Source organism: Poromitra crassiceps, assembly GCF_964638095.1.
Source record: "Poromitra crassiceps genome assembly, chromosome: 6".
NCBI classification, from domain to species: Eukaryota; Metazoa; Chordata; class Actinopteri; order Beryciformes; family Melamphaidae; genus Poromitra; species Poromitra crassiceps.
Window position 1 is genome coordinate 61,565,693 of NC_139627.1, and position 16,919 is coordinate 61,582,611.

Genomic DNA, 16,919 nt, shown 5'->3' on the forward strand with positions numbered 1-16,919 from the left:
CACAAACATGGATCTTCAGGATTCTCATTTCAGTTCAATTGACATTAACAGCATAATTTGTATAAAGAATGATTCATCTCACCTCTTAAATTGATTCCTTTTCAAGATTACCTGCTCTCGATTCCTCTCCATGGCGATTCCCAATACATTTTTGGTTATTGTAACACCCAACTTTCATAATTAGTTATGAATTAGTTAGTTTGGTTAGTGTATTAATTCATGCAGTATTTCAGCTGTTCCCATATTTCCACGTCATACTTACCTTACTTTCTGATCCTGTAAACAATTAATCACACAACAAATAACACAAATAACCATTCTCTATCTACAGTATTGAGCTCACTTAGATTCTATAACAAATAAAATTCTCTCCTAGTCAGTCCGAAAATGTCAAGTCCGTCCCTTTCCCTCTCATACACACAGTCACAAGTCTGAACTCCCTAATTCTTCATTATTCTCATTATTCTCCGCTTCCTTCCCCCCTCTGAAAATCGCTTCCAGATTTTCACTCCATTGTCCATCTCTGTATAACAGACAAGCATACAGATTAATGACAATTTACACTTTTAAAAAGCAAGATTATTTTCTCCATCAAACCTCCACACTTCCTTATGACGAAATAAAATTAGACTGAATATTAACCAATACACTTTAATTTAGTTGGAGTTTACCCACTGTGGAGTTCACATTCAAATTTTGTTCTTCAAACCCTGTTTACAATGACAGACAGACGGCTCTTCTCGGTCTTCAAATTAGCATTTCAATCACTTTTGCTGCAATAAAACCTTTGATCAGCATGACTTCCAATTCTTTTCAACTCCCCTTCTGTGAAAGGAAAATAGTACCAAAATTCTGTTGTCTTATTAGTTCCTTTTAAATGATTACCCTCTTTCCACGCTTTATTATGCTGAAGCACTGACTAAAGCTCTCCACATAAGCACTGCTTCCCCTCCTTCTTGGTATCTGAAAAATAAGAGTTAATTGTCCCTGCACATCATTCTTAAATGACACCCCTTGATATAACAGATTAACATGAACTGGCCTTGCTTTTTCTTCTCCTGTAACCAAAAGCTTGCACTGCAGGTTTTTCTTTGAAACAAAGCCCACTCTCCTCTTTTTAGCCAAATGCTTGGTTAGTGTTGACTCCCTTTTGCATACTCACACCTACTGGGGACCAATCGCTTTCACATCCTGTAGTGAGCGCTCTTGCTCATTCTGTGAAATTAAAATTTAATTCAGATGTTTAATTTCCCCACTAATAGATTTGTTAATCACCACATGTCCGACCTAAAGGAAAATATTAAATTAGGAATAACAGCTTTTCTTCCTTCCTGCAAGTAAAGTAATGTTATGCTTCACCTCAGAGTTTTACATGACATCACCTCTCAGCCTACAGTCCCCTGTAAGAAAATTAGCATTTAGATTATTCCAAGTTCTCCTCCCATTCCTGTTAAGTCTCAGAGATTTAAATGACAAGACAACATTGTGTAAATATAATTCCTGACTACATTTGCTTGAAACTTATCAGCTCTTCACTACTGTGGGTTTTTTCCAGCCGCTCATCTCATCTCGGCCTGTTTCTGAAATGTTAAAACCAACATTAATACCCTTCATAATGTACAATTTTCCTGCACACAACAACTGCCTCCTCTCTTCCTCCCATTCCAGAACAACTTGATTCCCTTCCTGCAGCCCATGGTTCCGTTTCTGAAACACACACAAAATATGTTAACCCCTAGCATAGATATCCCATTTTCATTTATTACTTAATTTTCTGTGCTCTCATTTTCTCCAGTTCAGCTGGACTCCGTCTGAAATAAAAGAACATAGTGCTTTATTTACTTGTGACTTAATCGCGGTAGACAATTCATTTTCTCTTCTTCTCAACTTTCAGCAAAGTTAAATATGGATCTTCATAAAGCAGTGTAACACAATAAAATACTAACAAAGGATTTCTAACCCACAATGACTTCATCTGAAATGAGGTTCATCGTGTTGTTTATATTCATAGCCTTCACCTTGTCTCTAATTCTAATTGGCAACATAAATTGGAAGAATCCGAAATTCAACTCAAAATATGGATATTGATATTACCATAATTAGACAATTCTGTGTTATTTATTCCCAACCAAATTTTCATTTTGCTCTCCACCTGAAATCTTACCATCTCAAAGTCTCACTCAATGCTATTGTTCTCTACCCCCTCACCCCTACTTCAACTCTTCTTATCTCTGTTTAGGAAGAAGGGATGAGATGCATTGTCACTATGTTAAATAACTAAGTCCTTTTACCCAACTGGAGTCATTCTGTACTCTTATTCTTCAAGGAGCCTGCACATTGTAAGGATTATCTGGACAATTTCGGGCCCAGTGTGTAGGATTCCCACAAACAAAACATCTATCTTGCTTTCTGCATACTCCCCTATTCGGACTCTGAATATAAAGGCCGGCACATTCACTGCCTCCTCCTATCTCATGTTGGCCCTGTTGCCCACCCCTCCCCCCTCTATTTACCTGAAGGGAGCGGGGGTGAGGTGGCTTCCTGTGAAATCCTTCTCTTCTGTCTTTTGTTGCAATTTCTGTTTGCTTTGTATTTACAAATGCCTCAGTTATACTTATTTTCTCCTCTCCTGTCAATAATTCTACACTCTCATGTTTAACTATCTGTAATTGACGCATAGCTTGTACTAATAATTCCTCTGCTTGTCTTTTGGCGATTTGAGCAGCCCATAAATTGTATACTATTTCATGTTCCCTTCGGGCCTGGTCATCCAATTGTTTAAGAGATAATTGTTCTAACACTGCATTTAATTTCGCTTTCTCAAAAGTGCCCATAGCTGGCCATGAACCCTGTGTCCAATAAGACCACTCAGTTGTCTTTTCTGCTGCCATGAGCCCATACAGATTCATCATTTCTTGGATAGGCAGGATTTTCTTATCTTGATTTCTCAACTCCATTTCTGAAAATTACACAAATAGGTTATTACACAGCAAAGTTTCCCCTAATTCTACTTTATTTTTCCAAGTTGCTTATTTACTATACAATCATGTGCTTTACTTCTAATCACGTTTGAGTATAATATTTGTAGTTTTACACATGCAGTACATTCATTCACACAAAGACTACAAGTCCCATTGTCCTTGTGAACAACACTCAAAATGGCCGACAGCCATGTGCTCCCCAACTCACACAATAAACAACCGGCGTAAAGCAGCTGCTGGCTTATAAATTAATTCCCTAATTATTAAGCCCCAGCTGAGGATAGAAACTATTGATGTGATAGTCAATGATTTTCTTTCATACAAGCCGATTTAACAAACAACCGCGGTAAAACAACACAGCCACATGCAACAAATTCTGCTACCATTGTTCATCCCAGCAACTGAATAGCATTCACACTTAGAAGCATCGTCTTATTAAATTTGTGCAACCACAACTGGTACTGCGTCTCTTTTCATTTCAGTATATACAAAATCTCCTGAGTGCCACTATCTCAGAGCGGCCAGCTTTTAAGCTTACCGTTTCTCACATAAACTCCCTTCAACATTCCTTACCATACACTTTTTATTTGCTAGCTAATTCAGTCACTGGATGACTAACGTACGTTTTATTACTTATTTATTTATATAGCGCTAATTATCTCCCAACCGGGGGAAATCCGGCGACTTCAAAGCATTTACTCCGCTTCCTCTAAGGATTTACTGTGGTCTCATGGGTCGCCAATGCGACTTCCCCTTTCTTTGTTAGCACATTAGCCACTGCTAACTATTGTACTAAACAGTCTCCCAGAACAGACAAGTTGGCTTTCTCAGGTCTTTATCTCTAGAGCATAAACTTTACAGGCCTCTAAGGTCTCATTCACACACATTGTGAACGATTCTGCTTCTGATAAAAACCCCATCTAACGGTCAAATGCTTCCACCATATGTGTATAGCTGCATTCGCCAGAAGTAGATGAAACAGTCTGTTTTAAGAGACTACTGAACAAAGGATCGTCCCCCCTCCCGCACAGCCTCTAAGGATTTTATTTATTTACCTAGGTTCTTAATTCTCTCTCACTGGTAGGCCTACACAATCAGCAGCAGAATATCTGTTACATCAATAATATGATTAGTTACCGAACTCAGTTACCTTATAATGTTTAATGATTTCCACCTAGTGGATCCTTGAGGCTCCAACTTGCCTCTTAATCAAATTTCCCAATAGCAACATAGCGATCTTTCTTCCACGCTATTCTTTATGCTCTTTTAATCATTCGGTAACCAATCATCTATTGGGCACATTTAACACACAACACACTTAGACTTTTGCATTTCCAAATAATCAAATTACAACTCACCTTGGCTTTCCATTTGCTTCTCGCCGGCCTGCTCTGCCTGTGTTGTTGTTGATTTGCGCGCTCCACAGGAATTCAGGTCCGACGTGAAACAATGGCCCCAAACCTCAGGCCCAAAGCCTGCTCTGACTATACCACTATACTTCCCCCCTCGACACGGGTTTCGGCAACCAAACTGTGGTGAGATATTTCGTTTTAACCTTTAAATAAGTCCATTTACTAGAGAGTAAATTGTAACATAGTTTATTTACAAAAACAAAAGTCCATACACGGATCCGGATCACTGCCTGCTTACACTACTTCCTTAAGATGGCAAATGACCCCGAACAAAGGAGGTCTTACTTCTTTATAACCTTTGGTCTAGGCTCCGCCCAGACACTGTGTCTGCAGTTCACAGCGCCCTCTATCTTCCTGGAGTAGTAATGAACAGGATTATTTATCTACACCAGCCAGACTTTTAAATCGGAAGAAACACAAGTTGGCAATACTAGATCTTGTAAAAACACTATGAGCTTCCCTGCATGCATAAAATAATTAACTAAAAACTCAGGGACAGCACCATGGATGATCTTGTGAACCAGGCTAAGTCTGGACAGAGTGACCCTAGCTTCTACTGGAAGCCAGTTAAGCTCTTGAAAATGGCCCCTGCCAAGATGTGACCGGGTGCTCAGATTAAGATTAACTCATCAGTTTATTCTGCACAGTCAGCCTTTGAGAAGTTTCGGTAAACTCTCAAACCAGGAAGTGCAAGCAAAGTCAAAGTGACATAAAATCAGCGAGTTGGCTAAGATTAAAATTGAATCTCTGTCGAGAAATTTGGCAGTTCTAGCAAAGGATTTGGTCCAAGCCGTGACCCTACTTATTACTTTGTTGGTCATGTTCTTACCATCCAAGCTACCTTCTAGAATACACCCCAGGTGTAGTGAAAGCATGTTATCAGTCAACCAGGCATTAACCTTAGATAACTCGGCGCTCAGGGTGGTCTCCAGGATGGATTGCTGTTTGTGAGATACCAAGAGAGCCGAGTCATCGGCATAAAAGAATAGATCACGAGAACAAGCATCATTCATGTCATTGATATAAAGTAAAAATAAAAGAGGGCCTAAAACACTTCCCTGTGGCACCCCGCAAACAATAGGTTTGGCATCAGACAGGACACCATTTACCTCAACCACTTGTTCCCTCCCAGAAGGTAGGACGTAAACCAATTGAGAGTGGAGCTGTTAGCCCCTAAGGCTTCAACTTGACTTAAAAGCTGGGTATGGTTGACTGTGTCAAAGGCTTTTTGGAGGTCAAGCAACACCAAACCGCACAAATTACCTTTGTCAATCTCTTTTCTTATTTGGTCTGTTAAAAAAAGTGAAATCTCCGGGTGCGCATCCTGAAGCAGGAAGTGACGTCAACTTTGGCTCTCTATTCGTTCAGGAAGAGGACATGGCCAGAGCCGCTGAACTGAACAGGAGGGCAGACCCGGGGGCAGAGCCTCTGCTCAGAACGGCCCTCCAAGAATTCTGTATGGACGCCAGGTATTCAAGCCAACCAATCAGATCGTGATATTTTGTTTTCTCAGTCTACGTCCAGGGGCTGCCGTGAAAGTCCGACAACCACGGCTTCCCAGTCCTATCGTTTTCTATGGTGTGTGTGTGTGTGTGTGTTCCTCTACAGGAGTTTCATAGTCACAGCAGAAGCCAAGCAGAAGGCGGAGCAAAAGAAAAGTTACCTGACCCAGCTAGACAGGAAACGCCTCACCATGTGCAAACAGGAACTGGTAGGCAACGCTCCCTGTAATCCAGAGCAATTGAGAGAGAGAGTGGCGTCAGCGGAGGACCAAAATGTGTGACTCATTAGCCAATGAACAGCCAGGAAGGGTCTCACGCTACTTTTGAATGCTAAAATAAAGCTGATAAAAACTTTCAAACACAAACTGTCCATTTTGCTGCAACTCGACAGTGCTGCTTAATCCAGGACCTTACTTCCTGGAACTCTTGAGAGTAACAAAACTGGTCCATTGGAGTGAATGGAGATGTTGCGACTCTTCTATAGTCACCTTATTCTTTGAACATACAAGGACGCTTCTGCATGACGCTATTTTGTAATCGTCTTTCCGGATTTAGAAACGGAAGTAGATTACGCCTACCGTAGTCATTTTTAGACTTGTCAAAAAGCTGTTTTCCAGCAAAAAAAAGTTTTAAGTTTTAATATTTTTCGGGTGAAAACGTAACATATATGTGACCAGTTTATCAGAATAATGCCTATTTGGAAATATTTAACGAGCAGCGAGGACTGGGTGCGCTGGCTGTGCTGGCTGGTCGGACTATCTGTAAAACCCTACTGTAGTTAGGCTACTGGCAGTGAGAAAACACTGTCGACGTGCTTTTGTAACTAACATTAAATGCCGACTGGGTACAGCCATCGACTCCTCGCAGCAGTAACGTTATGAACATGTCACTGAAGTTGGCTGAAGTGTAGCTTAATTCTGAATGAATTCTTAAAAACTTCATTCATTATTATAGTGACGTTTTCTTTTGAAATTGGCTGCCAACTAGCGCTGAACTGGAAGAACACATACAATAGACCTTATTCGCTAACCCCGGACAGCGCCATATTGTTGACATACCGTCCTGCAGCTGACAACTATAGTAACGGCCTTATTGTCATTTCTGTTCCATTACAAAATAGCGATAGTGATGACAGCAATAAAAACCCCAGAGTTGTTGTTTGTATGCTGCCGTTAATGCCTGTAATAATAAACAAAAGAAAAAACGAGGTGAACAGACTTTGCTGTGAGGAGCTGTCAGAAAGTTTCACCTGTCTCTCCTAACTATCCACACATCTCCTGTGCTGCTGACGTATCCTCCGTCTCGCTCCCTTCACGTCTGAGGACGGTAGAGATAGAAACAAACCACGGGGACTTGATTGCTGTCATTACTACAGCCATGCCTAACGCAGGTCACCATCCGAACACAATTGGAACGATACAGGTAACGCTAACGGCGGCTAGCTTCCTATAAACGCTGCTCTCACATAGGCTGTCACTTAAGAGCTGCAGCGCTATGTCGAGAACATGGTGGCGGTGGGCGTGCCCGTACGTGAGTGACATCAATCGAATAAGGTATATTGCGTGTAATGCGGAAGACAGAGAAAGTGGGCGTGGTGAATAAGGTGAATACAGGGCTCTGCTGTAATCTAGCTCTTTTGATGACAGAGCCTTTATCTAGGAACTCAAAGAGCTAGAGGACTTTTGTTAGAAGAGGGGCACAGTGGTACAGTGGTAGTGCTGTCGCCTCACAGCAAGAAGGTCCTGGGTTTGATTCCCGCCGCGGACGCTGAGGGTGTGTGTCCCCGTGTCCTCAGTGCATATATATATATTAACATGCTGCTCACTCTTTCTGTGTCTTCTGTGTTGATTATGGTCATTACTTTACCATGGTCAGGTATAACTCTGTCATTACTTTACCATGGTCAGGTATAACTGTCATTACTTTACTCTATTTTGTCTTTTTTGTGTTTATGGGTCGGGCGTGAGATGTAGTATAAGATGTAGTTTAAGGGACAGGGGAGACTTTGTGTGTAACATATTATATATTTATATATATATTTATATACAGATCCAAAGTCACCAACTCACCGCTTACTTCCTGCTTCAGCTATGAACCAGGCTAAAAAAAAGAATGGTAGTGAACGGCCAGAGACAGTCATTATGTTGATCATGTTTGAATTGTGTGCGTGCATGTGTGTATACGTGTGTGTGTGTGTGTGTGTGTGTGTGTGTGTGTGTGTGTGTGTACGTGCGTGTGTGTGTGTGTGTGTGTGTGTGTGTGTGTATACGTGTGTGTGTGTGTGTGTGTGTGTGTGTATACGTGCGTGTGTGTGTGTACGTGTGTGTGTGTGTGTGTGTGTGTGTGTGTGTGTATACGTGTGTGTGTGTGTCTGTTGCAGGACAGTATGATTGGAGAGGCAGAGGCCATGGCAGAGAGGAGGAGGAAATCTGGCAGCATTAAAGTGTTGCTGCAGGAAGCCACCAAACTCTCACACAAACTACGCTTCCTGGTGGAGGAGGTGTGTATTTACGTGTGTTTACGCTTCCTGGTGGAGGAGGTGTGTATTTACGTGTGTTTACGCTTCCTGGTGGAGGAGGTGTGTGTGTGTGTGTTTTTTTTTTACACTTTAGTTTTTATTGAGTTTCATTTTCTGAACAAGTATACATATAAAGGACAAGACTTATACAAAAAGGACATACATAATTATAAGAAAAAGAAAATGACATAGAAAAAAAAAATCCTGTTTGGGTGCTACTTTCATTTTTTCCTTTTCCTCCAGTGAGTCCGTCAATCTCCTGCTTGTTTTATCAGTTATCTTCGTCGCTGTTTTGTGATTTGAATATTGTCCATTTCTCCCATTTCTCTTCCAGTTGTTGTTCCTGTAGTCTTAATCGATAAGTCAGTTTCTCCATGCTATAGATTTCTTCTATTATACCCCTCCATTGCTCTTGAGTAGGAGGTTCTACTTGTCCCCACTTCCTTGTGACAGCTTTTTTACTAGTCAAGTCAAGTCAAGTCAAATTTTATTTATATAGCACCTTTCATACACAAAGGCAATTCAAGGTGCTTTACAAAAAAATAATCGAAAAAACAAGCAGCAAAGCAATGCACATATAAAAAACACATAAAAAACACAGCCGACAGTTTTAGTTAAAATATATACTCAAATTAACAAACATGAAACATTATTTCTGTTTTAAATAAGTTACAAGGCATTCTTCAGTATTATTATTACATGCACAGTCCATTTGTTGGAAATGTACAGGAATCTTTTTTTTTAATTACAGGCCGAGAGAGGCAGTAGTTTAGTAGCAGTTAAAAGCAAGAGTAAACATAAAGGTCTTTAGCTTGGATTTAAAAATAGGCAGAGTAGGGGCAGATCTAATGTGTTCAGGGAGTTTGTTCCAGTTATGAGAGGCATAGTGGGAGAACGCGGCTTCACCATGTTTTGATTTGGTCCTCGGGCCAATTAGTAGACCAGTGCCTGAAGATCTCAGGGATCTGGATGGTTCATAGTGTAGAAGCATTTCAGAGATGTAGTGTGGGCCTGACCCGTTGAGAGATTTGTAAACTATTAGCAGAATTTTAAAGTCTATTCTAAGATTTACTGGCAGCCAATGCAGGGATTTGAGAACTGGTGTAATGTGTTCAGCGTTCTTGGTTCTTGTTAGAACTCTAGCAGCCGCATTCTGAATGAGCTGTAGTTGTTTAATAGCTTTTTTGGGAAGACCATTGAAAAGACTGTTGCAGTAGTCTAGCCTGCTAGAAATGAAAGCATGAATTAGTTTTTCAAGATCTTGTTTGGACATATAGCCTCTAATCCTTGCTATATTTTTTAGATGATAGAAGGCAGATTTTCTTATAAGCTTGATGTGGGAGTTGAAATTTAGATCAGAGTCAATAATAATGCCAAGATTTTTTACCTGGTCCTTTGGCTTCAAAGATAGGGATTCGAGGTGAGCAGTAACTTTGAGCCTATCTTCTTTTTTGCCGAAGACAATTATCTCTGTTTGTCTTTATTAAGTTGGAGAAAATTCTGGCACATCCAATCATTAATTTGCGCAAGGCACTGACACAGTGTCTCTATGGGGGCATAGTCATCCGATGAGAGGGCTATGTAGAGTTGGGTGTCATCTGCATAGCTATGATAAGCTATTTTGTTTTTTTGCATAATTAGGCCCAGAGAGAGCATATAAAGGTTAAACAGGACAGGACCTAAAATTGATCCTTGGGGTACCCCACATGTCATTTTGGTTTGTTCAGATGTGTAGTTGCCAATGGAGACAAAGTAGTTCCTGTCTTGCAGATAAGATCTGAACCACTCTAGGACCGTGCCGGAAAGCCCGACCCAGTTTTCCAGTCTGTCCAATAGAATTTCGTGGTCAACCGTATCAAAGGCAGCGCTGAGGTCTAGTAACATTAAGATTGAGATTTTACCTGAATCAGTGTTCATTCGGATGTCATTTATAACTCTGATAAGCGCAGTTTCGGTGCTATGATGGGGTCGGAAGCCTGATTGGAAGGGATCTAGGAGATCATTGGAGGATAGAAAGGTATTGAGTTGTTGGTAGACAGTTTTTTCGAGTATTTTGCTAATAAAGGGAAGATTTGATATTGGTCTGTAATTGCTGATTATAGAGGGGTCGAGGCTACGCTTCTTTAGCAAGGGCTTAACAACTGCAGTTTTTAGAGATTTTGGAAAAATGCCTGTAAGAAGAGAGGTATTAATTATCTTCAGTATGTCGGTCGCCAGGCAACTGTAGACATTTTTTAGAAAGCTTGTTGGCAGGGTGTCTAGGCAACACGATGAGGATTTAAGGCCTCGTATCGTTTCTTCTAGTTTCTTGTGGTCAATGACATTGAACTGAGTCATGTTAATTAAGCACCTATTCTGTGGGTGCGGCGGAGCCACATTTGTTCTTGATGTGGAAATAGTTAGTCTGATATTTATAATTTTATCCCTAAAGAAGGTCGCAAATTCATTGCATTTGACATTGGATAGAAGATCAGGGGCAATTTGTGGGGGGGGGTTTGTCAGCCTGTCAACAGTGGCAAAAAGAGTGCGAGCGTCATTGGTGTTTTTGCTGATAATGTCGGAGAAGAAGAATTTTCTGGAATTTTTTAGTTCCTGGTTGTAGGAGTGAAGACTATTTTTATAGATGTCATAATCGATGTGAAGTTTAGTTTTCCGCCATTTGCGCTCGGCTTTCCTACAATCTCTTTTTTTGTTATTTACAGAGGGAGCGTTTCTCCATGGTGCTTTTTTCTTACCGGAGATTAGTTTAGATCTAATGGGAGCTACAGCATCAATAGCCTTTAGGGTTTTAGAATTGAAGTTATCTAGGAGATCATTGACAGAGGCTGAGGAGAGGGAAGGGGCCAGCGAGAAAGCCTCCATGAACCGTGTTCTAGTGCTCTCGTTGATGTGACGCTTTTTGATGGTTTTTGACCGAGTAAGAGCGATAGGGGTGACCTTGAGTTCAAGAAAGATACAGAGATGGTCGGACAGAGCAACATCACTAGCTGAAAGAAACGATGACTCAAAGCCCTTGGTGATAAATAAGTCTAGGGTATGGCCTCGATTGTGAGTGGGCCCAGAGACATGTTGTAACAGGTCAAAAGTGTCAAGGAGGTTATTCAATTCTTTGGCATTATTATCATTGGGGTTGTCAATATGAATATTAAAATCTCCTGCAATAGTTAAACAGTCGTGTTCTATGGAGATTATAGAAAGGAGTTCTGAAAATTCATCAAAAAAACTACTAGAGTACTTAGGTGGTCTGTATATAATCAGTAGTAAAATAGAGGGAGAGCACTTCAGAACAGCGGCCAGATATTCAAACGATGAAAAGTCGCCAAACGATACCTGCTTACATTGAAAAACATCAGAGAAAATAATAGCTACTCCTCCCCCCTTCTTACCGACTCTGGGGGCGTCAATGTAGTTAAAGTTAGGTGGGGCTGACTCATTAAGAACATATTCCCTGTTGTTTAGATCAAGCCAGGTCTCTGTGAGGAACATGAGGTCCAGTTTATGACTCGTAATCAGATCGTTTATTAGAAGCGACTTGCTTACAAGTGACCTAATATTTAGCAGTGCAGCCTTGATACTTGCATTGCTGGGTTGATTTTGTAAATGCTTTTCAGAGTGTCCCTGGAGAACAGATACTAGGCTTGGTCCTGGAACAGGACGTGCTGAGAGATAATCTTTGTTTGTTCTGTAGCTAATCAGGGTGGGGATAGCTAGACATTTCTCCCATTTCTCTTCCAGTTGTTGTTCCTGTAGTCTTAATCGATAAGTCAGTTTCTCCATGCTATAGATTTCTTCTATTATACCCCTCCATTGCTCTTGAGTAGGAGGTTCTACTTGTCCCCACTTCCTTGTGACAGCTTTTTTACTAGCTATTAACAAGATTTTGGTCAAATATCTATCTCGCAATCGTACATTTTCTTCAGTGAAGTTACATAGATATAGTACACTGTAACTCTTAGGGATATCATATCTTAGTATCTTCTGTACAAACTTATGAATCTCAGTCCAATACAATGTTAATTTGTAACAATTCCAAAATATATGTGTGTGATTTGCATCTGTTGATCCACATTCTCTCCAACATTGTACATTTATATTAGAATATTTACTCTTAACCTTGGGCGTGATAAAAAAAACGTATCAAGTTTTTCCAAGAAAAAAAACTCTCTCCATACCCGTGAACTGGTGGATGTTTGGTGTATTGTCCACATGTTTTGCCAATCCTCTTCAGAGATTTTTATATTGAGCTCTGACTCCCATTGCTCTTTGATATATTCAGTTGAGTTTTTATTTGTCTTCAATGCTTGGTATAACGCAGATATAATTCTGATGTTATTATTATTACTTTACTTTACTTTACTTTATTGGTTTATTGTGACGGGACAATGCACATTAATGGACATGTTCAGAAATACAGAAGCCTCTATATACGAAAACATGTAAATATGCCGGAGTTAGCTAATGCTAATTTACATCCGTAGTCCCCAATAAATATCAAAACAATCACTCATTACATTCATTCAACGCACAAACTGAAATATACATGTAACGTGTCATCGCAAAAGATACCACAGCATTACAGACATCAAAATTACAGCAAAACACAGACAGGATGTACGCAACAAACTGATATACCTGTAGCGTGTCATCGCAAGAGATACCACACATTACAGACATCAAAATTACAGCAAAACACAGACAGGATGTACATGCAGCATGTCAGTGCTAAAAGAAGAATACTACACCTTCCATTCGACAGGTTACATGATAACAAATACATAGATACAGTATGAAGGCTACTCTACTCTCTCTTAAGTGTTACACTTAAGTGGTGAAGTGCCTAGTATGGGAATATGAATTAATTATAATTTTGATCACACCGAACACTTCTATGGAGGGATCTCCCTTGATTTCCTTGATATAATAATCCCTTAGTTGTAGATACCTGTAAAATTCGTTTTTCTCCAAATTGTATTTATCTTTTATATTCTGAAAACTCTCCAGCTGCCCATCATTCACTAATGTACACCATGCTGTGATTCCCTTCGTTACCCACTGTTTAAATCCTCTATCGTAATCGGCCGGTTTGAAACTACTGTAATAATCCGCTCCCGGGATCATTAAGTGAGGAGGAGAAGAGGCAATACTTGGTACAGTCTTTATTCCTGGTTCACACTCATAGCTTCTAGCTACACACACAGCTCCTAGCTACACACACGTCCTGTCCGCTTCCTCGTATTCCCAGACTCGCTCCCCACCCGAGACCGGAAGTCCCCTATACACTGGCTGGTCCGCTGCCTTCACGTAACGTCGTAATCGCCACCGACATGTCAAACTCTGGGTCGCCACATTACCCCCTCCCTTCTTAGGCCCGCTCCCACGCGGGCACCCACAACCCACACATATCCCCCTGTACCAAAACACACCAACACATCAACACTTTTTCCCAATATCTTTTTTTCCTATCCCCACAACAGTCTTTTCTTTTCTTTTTTTCCACACACCATCATCTACATCATTGACATTTTCCCCCTTTCCTTTTACACTCATTTTCACTCACATTTCAATTATTTCGTTTCTCTTTTCCCATTCATTTAAATTCTACACACATTTCCATTCATTTAAACCACCACCATTTCCATCCCCCCTTTTACAGCTTCTGTCCCACCTGAAGCACACCACTCCCTCTCAACCCCCAGTGGGGTTAGTCCTCTGCAGGGTGACTCTTTTTCAGCCCCTCTTCTGTGCTCTACAGTCATCACACGCCCTGCAGTATCTCCGCACGTCCTCCTTTTGTTTGCCCCAGTAGTAACGTCCACGGATGAGGCTGAGCATCTCTTCGGGCCCACGATCACCGCATGGGCCCTCGTGCATCATCTTCAGTAACGCTTCTCGCAGGCAACCAGGTACAACCCACTGCGTCCCGCTTTTCCCGTGCCCCTTTCTCTCCAAAACCCCATATTCACCCAGGTGCAGGTCCGAAAACAGGTTCCACAGTCCCTTCGTGGCACCCGAACACGTGTGAATCTCCTCCACAGGGGGCCGGCGTCCGGCCGCCACCCACGCATACACCGGACCGATATCCGCATCCTCCATCTGTAGGCGTCTCTTCTCACGCCCGGCGGCCTCCCGGAAGTCCCTGACGTCGTCCTCCAGGACCACCTCTTTCACTCGGTCGTCCTCCCGTCCCAGACTCGCTCCCCACCCGAGACCGGAAGTCCCCTATACACTGGCTGGTCCGCTGCCTTCACGTAACGTCGTAATCGCCACCGACATGTCAAACTCTGGGTCGCCACATTACCCCCTCCCTTCTTAGGCCCGCTCCCACGCGGGCACCCACAACCCACACATATCCCCCTGTACCAAAACACACCAACACATCAACACTTTTTCCCAATATCTTTTTTTCCTATCCCCACAACAGTCTTTTCTTTTCTTTTTTTCCACACACCATCATCTACATCATTGACATTTTCCCCCTTTCCTTTTACACTCATTTTCACTCACATTTCAATTATTTCGTTTCTCTTTTCCCATTCATTTAAATTCTACACACATTTCCATTCATTTAAACCACCACCATTTCCATCCCCCCTTTTACAGCTTCTGTCCCACCTGAAGCACACCACTCCCTCTCAACCCCCAGTGGGGTTAGTCCTCTGCAGGGTGACTCTTTTTCAGCCCCTCTTCTGTGCTCTACAGTCATCACACGCCCTGCAGTATCTCCGCACGTCCTCCTTTTGTTTGCCCCAGTAGTAACGTCCACGGATGAGGCTGAGCATCTCTTCGGGCCCACGATCACCGCATGGGCCCTCGTGCATCATCTTCAGTAACGCTTTTCGCAGGCAACCAGGTACAACCCACTGGGTCCCGCTTTTCCCGTGCCCCTTTCTCTCCAAAACCCCATATTCACCCAGGTGCAGGTCCGAAAACAGGTTCCACAGTCCCTTCGTGGCACCCGAACACGTGTGAATCTCCTCCACAGGGGGCCGGCGTCCGGCCGCCACCCACGCATACATCGGACCGATATCCGCATCCTCCATCTGTAGGCGTCTCTTCTCACGCCCGGCGGCCTCCCGGAAGTCCCTGACGTCGTCCTCCAGGACCACCTCTTTCACTCGGTCGTCCTCCCGTCCCGCTCCCCCAGGGGGCGGCGTGTTGAGGTCAGCGGGGGTACCACAACCGGCCGCAATCTCCACCTCGGCCTCCTTCACAGCAACCGTGGGGGGTGTGGAGCAGTCAGGTTGGGCTGGCTCCTCCGGCGTTGACCCCTCTCGCTCACCCGGAGACAGGAGCGTTGCTCTCCCGACTGTAACAGCATTGCAGATGATGTCCTCTACCATGGGGGTTGCAGAGCAGCTAGGCTCCTCCGGCGTTAGCAACACCCGTCCATCTGGACACGCAGTCCACACTCTTCTGACCTGAATAACCTCTTCCCCCCGGCTGCACACATTCTCCTCTGGAGACACAATCGTCAGTCCCCCGACTCGAATAATGTTCTCTTCAGCCTGTGTCCCTCCTTCGTCCTCCACAGACTCAGTGCAGTTCCTGGCCAAATGTCCAGGCTTCTTACACGACCAACAGAGTCTCACCTGCCAGCCGCCTGCGCATCTCTCCTCTCCCGCTGTCCTCTGTCCTCTGACAGTCTCCGGACACTCCCTGGCCAGATGTCCAGACGTCCCGCACGACCAACAGACACCCGGGCGCCCCCAGTACCGTTGCTCCACGTACCTGGTTTGCCCCGAATGAATGCTGTGACACCACCTCGCCAGATGACCCTGTGCTCCACAAGTCCAACACAGTTTCTGCGGCTCCTCCGTCCGCTTTTCTCCGTGCTGCGTGACCTCCTGCAGCCGTTTCATAAGCTCCTCTGCCCAGACAGGCGTCGCTTCCAACAGCTGTCTGATCTCCCGCATCAAGCGGGCCTCCACGCCGGCAAGCACCGCGCTGAACTCCTGCTTCAGGCGTGTCTCCATGCCAGCCAGTACCGCGCTGAACTCCGGAGTCGGTAGCTCCTCCCTCCCCCCGTCCAACGACGAGGGTCCACCAACGTGTGCCATTCCACGTGGTGTTTGTAGCAGTTAGCACAACAGCTAACCCCCAGCTAGCACCCCAGCTAGCACGCACAGCTAGCCTTGCAGCAGTTTAGCAGACACAGCTAACCTTTCAGCAGCTAGCAGACACAGCTAGCCGCCCACGCCTGGCCGATCCTCCAAGGCGTTAATTTTCACTTCTTCTCCGCTCCTCCTTGCTCCTTCTCACACGCCAACTGTAGCACTCAAGCCGGCCTACTTGAGGGAAATCCAGCCCGATTAGCTTGCAGCTGGCTGGAACCTCCGCGACGAGCAGCAACAGTCCGTGTTCAACGTTAGCACCTCAGCTAACTACCCGAGGCGAATCCAGCTCAGTTAGCTTGCAGCTAGCTGGAACCTCGTGCGAGGCGAGCGACCAAAGTTCGTAGTTACACTTCTGGCACCAATGTAATAATCCGCTCCCGGGATCATTAACA

General features: G+C 43.4%; 1 protein-coding gene across 1 annotated transcript in view; it reads left to right on the forward strand.

Moving 5' to 3' along the window:
- The window catches only part of fer1l6 (fer-1 like family member 6), a 113,214-nt gene that overhangs the window by 31,283 nt on the left and 65,012 nt on the right, over positions 1 to 16,919 (forward strand). Inside the window, exons 17-19 of the mRNA XM_083638767.1 lie at positions 5,762 to 5,862; positions 6,002 to 6,104; positions 8,276 to 8,395. Of these exons, the coding sequence (XP_083494893.1) occupies positions 5,762 to 5,862; positions 6,002 to 6,104; positions 8,276 to 8,395 (324 nt within the window). The remainder of the gene's footprint in view (positions 1 to 5,761; positions 5,863 to 6,001; positions 6,105 to 8,275; positions 8,396 to 16,919) is intronic.